General features: G+C 42.4%; 5 protein-coding genes across 7 annotated transcripts; 3 read left to right on the top strand and 2 right to left on the bottom strand.

Moving 5' to 3' along the window:
- The first annotated feature begins 8 nt into the window (after window positions 1-8).
- LOC129794754 (probable palmitoyltransferase ZDHHC24) lies at window positions 9-1,053 on the top strand. Its single transcript, XM_055835610.1, has one exon. It carries the CDS (start codon window positions 105-107, stop codon window positions 948-950), a length of 846 nt encoding a protein of 281 aa, XP_055691585.1. The 5' UTR covers window positions 9-104; the 3' UTR covers window positions 951-1,053.
- Window positions 967-3,633, bottom strand: LOC129794714 (intraflagellar transport protein 57 homolog). 2 transcript variants are annotated; one of them, XM_055835566.1, is made up of 5 exons: window positions 3,321-3,515; window positions 2,910-3,264; window positions 1,837-2,201; window positions 1,662-1,773; window positions 967-1,569 (listed from the first exon to the last, which is right to left on the bottom strand). In XM_055835566.1, the coding sequence occupies exons 1-5, from the start codon at window positions 3,356-3,358 to the stop codon at window positions 1,132-1,134; spliced, it is 1,308 nt and encodes a 435-aa protein (XP_055691541.1). In that variant the 5' UTR covers window positions 3,359-3,515; the 3' UTR covers window positions 967-1,131. The 2 variants fall into 2 exon arrangements, with proteins under 2 accessions (XP_055691541.1, XP_055691542.1); XM_055835567.1 differs by having other exon boundaries at window positions 2,910-3,633.
- A 218-nt stretch (window positions 3,634-3,851) lies between these two features.
- LOC129794773 (transmembrane protein 60) lies at window positions 3,852-4,297 on the top strand. The gene has a single exon (XM_055835630.1). The coding sequence runs from the start codon at window positions 3,852-3,854 to the stop codon at window positions 4,236-4,238; it is 387 nt and encodes a 128-aa protein (XP_055691605.1). The 3' UTR covers window positions 4,239-4,297.
- A 1,112-nt stretch (window positions 4,298-5,409) lies between these two features.
- Window positions 5,410-7,552, bottom strand: LOC129794693 (uncharacterized). The gene is made up of 2 exons (XM_055835537.1): window positions 7,366-7,552; window positions 5,410-7,311 (listed from the first exon to the last, which is right to left on the bottom strand). Exons 1-2 carry the CDS (start codon window positions 7,470-7,472, stop codon window positions 5,454-5,456), a joined length of 1,965 nt encoding a protein of 654 aa, XP_055691512.1. The 5' UTR covers window positions 7,473-7,552; the 3' UTR covers window positions 5,410-5,453.
- A 100-nt stretch (window positions 7,553-7,652) lies between these two features.
- On the top strand, window positions 7,653-9,506 carry LOC129794756 (oocyte zinc finger protein XlCOF15-like). 2 transcript variants are annotated; one of them, XR_008751075.1, is made up of 4 exons: window positions 7,653-7,895; window positions 7,963-8,247; window positions 8,442-9,016; window positions 9,348-9,506. XR_008751075.1 is itself a non-coding variant. In XM_055835612.1 (3 exons), the coding sequence occupies exons 1-3, from the start codon at window positions 7,753-7,755 to the stop codon at window positions 8,812-8,814; spliced, it is 801 nt and encodes a 266-aa protein (XP_055691587.1). In that variant the 5' UTR covers window positions 7,653-7,752; the 3' UTR covers window positions 8,815-9,506. The 2 variants fall into 2 exon arrangements, 1 of the variants encoding a protein (XP_055691587.1); XM_055835612.1 differs by having other exon boundaries at window positions 8,442-9,506.
- Window positions 9,507-9,982: the final 476 nt, after the last annotated feature.

Below are 9,982 nucleotides of genomic sequence, written 5' to 3'. Positions count from 1 at the left end.
GACAGGATCTCGTCGAATACTCGTCGAATTTCAACCTCTGTCGCGCATGCCGTCCGGAAAATCTCTGACCAAGACTAATTTTCGTTTGAGAATATCACGTGAAAATGCCCAGATTCCCTTTTTTGCGTTCCTGGCAGGATTTTGCAGCAACAACCTTCCTGGCAGCAGCAATTCCCATTACATTTTGGTTTGAAATCTTCATCGTACTCCCGGAGGTATTCCCATGGGGGACATTCCTCAATAGCCTGCACTTCCTCGCTGGGCTATTCCTCCTGTACAACATTCTTGGCAATTGGTTGGCCGTCATGCTGACCGACACGAGTATCCGGGGACAAATTATCCAACCCCCAAGTGATCCCAATGTGGCCAGAGAGAAGAATTGGAAGCTCTGCAGTGTCTGCGAGTGCTGGCAACCACCACGAAGTTGGCACTGCAAAACATGCAATGTTTGCATCATTAAACGTGATCATCACTGCCTCCTGACCAGCTGCTGCATTGGCCATCGGAATCACCGGTACTTCATGCTCCTGCTCTTTCATCTCTTCCTCGCCACCGGCTACTCAGCCATCTACAACACGTACTTCATTTGGTTCCTGCACGGCCCTGAATTCACCACATGGTTCTCCTTTGTGCAGATTGTTTTCCCCCTGGCGTGGCTCCTCGTGGACACATCCACTAAGCAATACTACCTCGTAATCTACGTCATTGGGCTCCTAGGGGCGCTCTTTGTGGGTGTCCTGCTGTACTACCACACGCGCATCGTGCTTCAGGGTGCCATTGTGGCGGAGCACGAGAAGAAGGTGCGGAAGTACGATATGGGCAGGGAGAGGAACATTGAGAATGTCCTCGGGACACGTTGGCGCCTTGTGTGGCTGTCTCCGTCAATTCAGAGCCCCCTCCAGCATGACGGGGTCAACTGGGAAGTTATCCAAGAGGGCAAGGACAAGTAAAACCTCCGTAAACAAGTCAGTATTTTTTTTTATTTTAGTGCAATTAATTTTTTGTTCTGGGACGTGTGATCTCACCAATAAAGTGTGTCTGTGTATCTTGAAATTCCTCTTTTTTTGCATCCTGAACTTCCCGTAATCCTCCGGATCCTCCAAAATGTTCGAAAATCCGCTTCCGGACAGCTCAAACCGTCGTCATTGGGGTAAGTTCAGCAATTTGGGCATTATGATTGATAATTTCCTGCGTCAGGGAATGATCCAGGACACCAATTTTCAAATCCATCTGCAGAATCTCCTCACGAATCTTCACAATTGCCTTCTTGATGTTAATCAAGGGGCTCCCATCGCTTGCAATTGACGTCCCCCTCTGCTCCATTTGCATCTTAACTGTCTCAATTTCAGACAAAATCCCCGCCAGCTCACGCTCCTTGGTGGCTTTCTCCGCGTCAACCTCCTCAATGGCTGCCGTGAGGTGCTTCAGCTCAACCGAATGGCTTCGGTATTGCCCAATTAGGGGCTGAAGTTCGGCATTTAGGTGCTTCTCGCGACTCTCAATCTTCTCCATTACATGCCCAATGCCCGCTTGGAGCTTCTTCAGTTGCGCATCTGTGTCCATTGAGGCCTGGAAGGTAAAACAAAATTCCCTTTGGCTTGCTTAGCCTACTTTGATTTGCTTTAGCCTACTCGGCCTACTCTGTTCTTGCACCACTTTACCTGATCAATGGTGCTCCGGTAGGTCTTCATCTGCTCTAGATGTGCCCGCCAATCACGCGGGTCACTCTTCACGACAATCTTCAGCTGTGGCATTACACGCTCCAATTCCAGCCTAAAAGAAAATCACTTAAATTCATTTCCGGACATTCCCGGAAGAGTTTATCCGGGAACCCACCGCCAATTCTCCGTGGCAGCAATACTGTCTGCTCGGTAATTTTTTAGATTAAATCCCGCCGTTGTGGCGTCACGATTCTTCGTGGCACTTCCGGTGAGATTGAGATTGAGCAAATTATTCTCCTCGTCGCTGTCCTCAGAGGCAGCCATTAGGGCATTCTGTTCCTCCTCAACCTTCTCCAGAATTATCTCTGAATCATTTTCAATCATTTCCGTCACTGTATCCTCTTCCTGGACAGTTTCGGGGCGCTTCAAGTGAACTTTGGCCACTTTGAGAGCCTGCGTGGCCAGGGAATCGAGGATAAAGACACAAATAGGACCAGCTCCTTGGATTAGTTTATTTGAAGGAAAATCCGTTGGGATGTCCTGAAAAATAAAAAAATCCTCCGGATATTTTGGGGTATTTCTTCTGGACATTTTTGGGTATTTCTTCTGGATATTTTTGGCCTTTTTTTGGACATTTTTGGGTATTTCTTTTGGATATTTTTGGGTATTTCTTCTGGAAATTTTAGGGTATTTTTTCTGGACATTTTTGGGTATTTCTTCTGGACATTTTAGGGTATTTTTTCAGGACATTTGTGGGTAATTCTTCCGGATATTTTTGGGTATTTCTTTTGGATATTTTTGGGTATTTCTTTTGGATATTTTTGGGTATTTCTTCTAGATATTTTTGGCCTTTTTTTGGACATTTTTGGGTATTTCTTTTGGATATTTTTGGGTATTTCTTCTGGAAATTTTAGGGTATTTTTTCTGGACATTTTTGGGTATTTCTTCTGGACATTTTAGGGTATTTTTTCTGGACATTTTAGGGTATTTTTTCAGGACATTTGTGGGTAATTCTTCCGGATATTTTTGGGTATTTCTTTTGGATATTTTTGGGTATTTCTTTAGGACTTTTTGGGTTTTTTTTTTCAGGGAATTTTTGGGTACTTTTTCTGAGCATTTTTGGGTATTTCTTCTGGACATTTTTGGGTATTTCTTCCGGATATTTTTGGATATTTTTTCCGGACATTTATGGGTATTTCTCCCAGACAATTTAAGAACATACAAAGAGCTAGAAAGAGATTTTCTTACCATTTCCTGGAGGATTTTAATGATTCTCGCAATGGTGGCACTGGGATCATCAAATTCCTGAGGCTGCTCAAATTGATGACCCAACTTCCGCATTAGCCAGGCACAGATGGATGTAAACATGAAGAATTGCTCTCCGGGATTTGTGGACTTGGCAAAGTACATCCTATTTGGTGGTTTAATCTTCAATTCACGCACCAGGAGACGATCATAGTTGAGGAGTTTCAATTTATCCATCAAATCATCCACTTGGAATGTAATATTCTGCCCTGTTCCCATCTGTTCACGCTCCAGAACACCTGAGAAGTCACTCTGACTCATCTTTTTGTGTATTCTAGATTCCTGAGAGGAATGAGAACTGCAAGAAGTTAGGGAGAGGCAGGATTTTCACAGCTGTGATAAATCAATAGGTGCATATGGTCTGGTTTGTTTGTCCTCCAAGGAGTTGCCATGGCATCCTGAGATTTTTGAAACTTTTTACAGGTTATGTTAAAAATTCACAATTTCCTTGCCAAATTCTTCAGGTTTTGTATCTTGTGCATCTTTTGGGACTATAAAGGCCATCAAGGATGCCTTTCCTTCCGTTTTGAAGCATTTTCTTAAAGATTTATAGAGTTATCCTGAGTTCAATGCCCTCCACAGGTGTGTAAACAATAATAAAGAACCTAAAATCCTAAATTAAGGTCACAGGCACCTAAAATGTCAAATTGTGGTGAAAGTGGTGAATAAGATTTTATGAAGAAAACACAAAAAGTTTCCGGAAATTCAAGGATTAAAAATCATTAAGAAGAGATCTTCTTTCCTGGTCAAACTTCCTTGACAGCATCAGTGAACAAGACGATCCGGGATGTTGCTCTGAAGACTTCAATAAAAATTTAGAATAAGAAGCAGCAGAAAAGGAAAGTTGAACATTTCCTGCGCCCTCCCAAGGCGCGCTAGGACGTCATGACACTCGTCCACAGGGCCCTCTTCACGTGGTTCATTGTCCTCGTATTCCTCATCCTCCTCTGCCTGCGCCTGGAGACACGGACACATTGGAATTGGTTCGTGGTCTTCATCCCTCTGTGGATTTTCGATGCAATCCTCCTCATTTACGTGCTGATAAAGATTGTGACAAAGTGGCGGAACTTGACACGCCTCAAGGAGCTCCTCATTCAGTATCAGAGCTACATTTGCACCGTTCTCCTGAAGATTGCCATTCAAATTATGATTTGTCTGAAACTGGAGTATCCCCTGTTGGAGCTATCCATCTTCACTGTGATGATCCCCATTTGGATTCTCCTTCCGGCTACCATTGGGTACGTTTTTATGCACATGGTGAGAGCTAAATGAACCCAGAGAAATTTTGTTATTTATGAGTTTTAATTAAAAGCTATTTAAATAAGAAAAAAAATGTTTCTGATGCTTTTGAAGTCTGAACAGGAAGTTCAGAGTAGGGCACCGAAAAATCGAACTTTTCAATGCTTCGAAGTGTTGAAAAAAAAATCGAAGCACTGCAAAAGAACTGCTTCGTTTTTAAAATGCTTCGATTATTCGAATGAATGCCGCCATATTGGCACAAAGTGTTTTATCAATATAACTCGAGAACGGCTTGACCAATTTTGATCATCTTGGTATCAAATGAAAGGATTTGAGCCCGAGTTGATCAAAATCGGTCAAGTCGTTTTCGAGTTATTGTCGATTTTCAGTGAAAAATTGTGGTGGCCATATTGGCTAAACCGCTTGACCGATTTTCGAAAATGAGGTATTGTTGGAAAGCTCTTAATGGCCCCTACAACATATCAAAATCTCAGATTTTTAGCTATTACAAAGGGGTGAGATATAGGCAAAACAAAATTTGGGGGTTATTCAAAATGGCGGATGGATTTGACCTTATAAGGGAGTTATCACACTTAAGCTCTAAGCGCTTGATGCTTAAGATTTTACATGTGACAAAACGAGAAAACACAGCATTGTTGTCTCTCTCTTTCTCACATAGAGGTTATGATGCTCAAGCACTTGGAGCTTAAGTGTGATAGCCCCGTAAGAATGTTTTCCGTTTTCCAGTCGATATTTAAGCTTTGCTGTTTAAAGCTTGCAAGGGGATGGTTTAACCTCATTTTCAGTGAAGAAAAGTCACTTTTTGTTGAACAAAATATATGAGGAATTCTCGAATCTCGCTCAATCTCGACCGATTCCCGAGAAACACTTTAACTTTTTTTATATTAATAATGTTATTTCGATGATGAGAAGGGATCAACCGAGAGCTAATTAAATGTACTTTCGATTCCAAGTGGAATTGTGCAAACTGATCCCTTATTTTGATCGGAAGAACCTGCTGCCTCACTAAAAGTACTGATTTCTCGGGGTTGGGCATCCCCCTGAACGCTTGTCTCTATCACCGTTCTCTCGCAATTTAAGGTTAAACCACGGACCCTAATTCGTGCTCATCCCAAGTTTGAGCCCGATCTGACGACTTTCGATTTTGCTCGGTATACAAAAGCTGTGCCTGACTGTAAGAAACTTTCTTTTTTTTTCCTTAAATTCTCTTCCTCTTAATTTTTATTCTCAAACAATCTCCTCATCATCTGTATCAACAAGAGCATTCTTGGGCTTAAGATGGTTCTCCTCTACTTCTAAATTCTTGTAGAAATCATGATGAATATTTGGGATGTAGTTTGCTGCACAGAGAAACATCAGATCTTTGTATTTTTCCCGCGAAATTGGCCACAGAGTCCTCCTGGCAGGGGGAAGAAGCAGCGTCCTCATGCTTGGTTTCCTCTCCATCCCGGCTGCAGTGTCCTCCCTTGCTTCTGTAGCCACACGGAGGGTTTTGTATGTCTCCTCATCGTGGAATGTGTATCTGTACATGAGAATCCCAGGGCTGTTGTGGGATACTGTGACTTGCCGCACGTCATTCCAACGAATCTCCACACCTTCGTCATCCTTCCGCCCCAGGAGGGCATCCTCGAGGAGTCGACAATCAAGGAAGTCCTCCAGATTCATTTCGTAGACATTTTTGAAGGCATCCTGAATGATTAGATTCCACTGTGCTGGGATGTGGATGCGCCTGTCCTTCTTCACCTTCTCCATGGCTACGCGGATGTAGTCGGCATTTGTTGATGTGTGCCCACGTTCGAGGAATCTGTGCGTTATTGACACCCCCAAGTGCTTGGAGAGCCACGAGTAGATGACAAAGACAATGTGATCCTCATCACGGGCAAAGGTGGTGTCGCTCCAAAAGAGAAATTCATCCTGACCACGTAATTTCCTTTCACGCACAAATTTAATCAGGACGCTTGCTACGTCATTGCCTCCCCTTCGTCCCAGGGTTTCATCCCACATGTAGCAGGAAGCTTCCTGGGAGACAAGGTCGAATACTGTGAAGGTGAAGACAGCTAGCTTCTGTTTGAGATGGAAGATTTCTTCTGTGGACGTGGGGGCAAAGAGAAGAGGTTGGAAGGTTAAAATGCCCGCAAAGACATTCCGTTTGGCGTCTGCTGTGACGGTGTCTTCCCTCAGGAGTACCTCAGTGGTGCCTTTGTGGAAGAAATGCTCACGATATGTCTCCAATTTGACTTGTCTCTCAGATGGTGGGAGGATTTCGTACGTGAAGCATTCCGTGCATGTTTTTTCCCCGAGACAGGATTTCCCATTAATATTGAAGATGAGATTGTAGTAATCCCGATACTGTCGCAGTGTTGCTGGTCTCACTTCTGAATCCACCAAACTCATCTCGTACATTCGATGCATCTGTGCCACGGACAAGCTTCCCTCCAACGGTGGTTGGCTGAAATTCCGCGGCAGGAAATCTGGGTTAATGCGCGGGAAGCTGCCAATATGATGAATGACCGATTGCTTCGTGGCCTTCTCCTCGTCCGTGAGGAATCTCGAACGGAAGCCATTGATCTTCCCACGTTTATCCGTAGCATTTGTCTCTGTGCGCTTCTGCATGGCTGTCTTTACGCGCTGATGACTTATTGACAGTGTCTGAAGGAACATTTTGGCGCAGACTTTAATCAAATCCTCCTGCCCATTCATCAGGTAGTACTTCACGGAACCCTGACGTTTCCGCCCACGAACTTGAACACTCTTTATGGGGACAAGCTCACACAGGCTATTAATGAATGCCCACTCCTCTTGAGCCCCTTCGCACTCCTTGAATGCCTCATAGTTCTTCCGACGCTCCTCTTCGCTAATCTTCTCCCAACACTTATTGCGACACGAACTCTCACACGTTTCCCCCATTAGCCGCGATGGGAAGCAACCAGTTTTACTATTGGAGCGTTTCTTCTTAATCTCATGGAAGGCCATATGTTTGGTTAGTTTCCGGTGTGCAGGGAAGGCCATTGGGCAGTGACTACACTGAAAGGATTTCCCGGAAATGTCCTCTCGACGACTTTCCGGGCATTCTGTGTCGGTCAAACTGAAAAAAAACTTTTCTCAGTCTGATTTACAGAGATTTTTCAATAAAACTCACCCATCGATGGGATCTTGGGTAACTTCCTGGTCATCCTCATCACTCTCCTCAATCTCATTAACTGAACAATCCACGAAGATTTCCTCAAAATCTCCTGAATTTTCCATTTTCTTGCAAAAGGAGCAAAAGGAGAGAGAATTCGCTATTGGAAAGTTAAGTGTGGTGAATTTTTTTGACTCTAGTGGTGAATATGATGAAAATCGTCTAAAAACCCCACTCCTTTGCAAAAAAACGTCAACAATATCAGCTGATTTTTTGTTGTTGTTGTTGTAAACAAAGTGGTGAATATATAGATTTTGATTGATAAACAACAAAGACGCTAACATTTCATTCCTCCCACTTGCATCACTTCCATTCGTAGAAAAACCGCCCAAAAGTCACAAAAGAATGGAAATAAAGACTGAAAATGAGAATTTGTTGGATTATTCAATTGTTAAAAGTGAATATTCGCTTCAGGAAATTCAGGAAAATAACATTTTAGCTGCTGTTGAAGTGAAAGATGAAAATGAAATCAAGGAAGAACCCGAAGAGTAAGTTTTTTTCCTCAATTCTATGAAAGATTTTCACTAAAATACCTTCAAAAATTTCAAATTTCAGACAATTTAAAGTTGAGGAAGAAGCAAAAACACCTCCAGATGCTGATCCAGAAGATCCTGAGTCCTTCAATATTGATGAATCTTTGGCAGTAGTGCTGTCAACAAAAGGAGCGAATGAAATTTTTCCTTGTTGCGTTTGCGGGGAGACTTTTAAGAATGAACGACAAACTAGGCAGCACATTAGGACGCATTTTAAGAGTTGGGGCTCCCTCAAGTGCCGAAAATGCGGGAAAGTCTTCAAGTCTCAGTACAATTTAACGTATCACAATCTTGTTGTTCACAGCAGGTGAGTTTTATGCTTAATTTAAATTAACATTGCACTGAAACTCCGCCTTGTCATTTAAAATAAAAAGAAGAAGAATCAATATGTCAGAAGGAAGCTCTCTGATTGGCTGACAAAATTCCTGGCAAAGTGATTGGCTTTAGGGGCATTTCCGGAAGTTATTTTTTAAACTGATTTTCATCATTCTCTCTATTCAGGATGAGGGAAGCAGAAGTAATGGGCAGGAAGTACACGTGCAAGGACTGCGGGAAGGGTTTCTACTCCAAAGATCGCTACGAGAAGCACCTCACAGTTCACAGCAATGTGAGGAAGTTTCAGTGTTCGCTGTGCTCGAATAGTTTCAAGCTTGGCCTCTCCCTGGATCAGCACTTGAGGTTTGCCCACAGCTCTGAACGACCCTTCTCATGTACCGTATGCCCTGGAACCTTCAAGTACAAACAGGGCCTCATGCAGCACATGAAATCTCACGAAAGGAAGCTGTCTTTGGGATCACTTAGACCCTGTCTTCCGGAAAAAACTGAAGGAGAGGGAATTAACGGTCAGATCTCCATTAAATCTGAAGCAAATTAACGCAGCAGTGCTGCTAATTTAGAGGAATCACCGGAAGTACGATTAAGTAAAACCAAAAAGGGAAGGAATTAATACATCACTTGTTAGCTCTGCTAGTCCTACAACCAGTTAATGAAAAAAAAAAACTTAAGCACAGGGGCCAGAAGAAGTCCAGACGAGGGCAACTTGAGATTTGAACACTTTGTGCTTCCCGGAAAGTGCCGTAAGTGGCTGGAAATTGTGCAGTCACCCTTCTCATTTCATCAGGAAGTTTCTTTTCAACAATTTGCTGATTCTTGATTTCATTTAAGGGTCCAAATCTATCCATTTACAGAGTTTATAGAAATGCTTCTAGCAACTGCAAAAGGAGTCTCTTTACATGGACAGATTTTGACCCCTAAATGAAATCAAGAATCAGCAGGATGTTGAAAAGAAACTTCCTAAGATCCTTTAGAAACTTCCTGATGAAATGAGAAGGGTGACTGCACAATTTCCAGCCACTTATGGCACTTTCCGGGAAGCACATCCAACAAAAAAGGAGAATGTTCAAAAAGTATGCAAACTTCAAGCTGCTCCAGATGGGACGGGGATGAGCAGAAATTTATTATTTTACATTAAAAAGGAATTAATTTAGAAGATTTTCTCGTAGAAATTGGTGTTTGCCTTCGAAATTTTCTTTTGAAAAAATAAATATTGACTAATTTTTCAATTAAAGGACGTTTTTGTTTGAAGGGGATCTCCAATGTTTCCATTTTTCTTAAAGTTTTTCTTAGAGTTGTTTTGTTGAAGTGTAAGAAAATCGATTTTCACCATTTTAGGTGCGACGCCATCTTGTAATTTTCCGATTTTTCCAATAGAACTGCCTTACAATGCAAAAGTAGGTTTTTCTCAGAATCTACTAGATGGATTTTGATGGAGTAAAAAGCAAATCGACGCGCCCGAAGATTATGAACCATACTCCTGTGTTAAAAGATAGGAATATGGTTCATAATCTTCGAGCACGTCGAAATGAAAAAGGAAATACCAATGCAGATTTTGCTGGAACAGAATTTTGAATTTTCATTCTGGGGCTGAGAAAAATGGAGAAACGTCAAAAAATCGATAACAAAAATCACATTTTTCTCATCTACAGAGTGGAAATTCAAAAATCTGTTCCACAAAAGTCTGTATGGGTAATTCCTCTTTCATT

This window comes from Lutzomyia longipalpis, chromosome 4 (genome assembly GCF_024334085.1).
Source record: "Lutzomyia longipalpis isolate SR_M1_2022 chromosome 4, ASM2433408v1".
NCBI lineage: Eukaryota > Metazoa > Arthropoda > Insecta > Diptera > Psychodidae > Lutzomyia > Lutzomyia longipalpis.
This window is presented reverse-complemented; position numbering and strand designations above follow the sequence as displayed.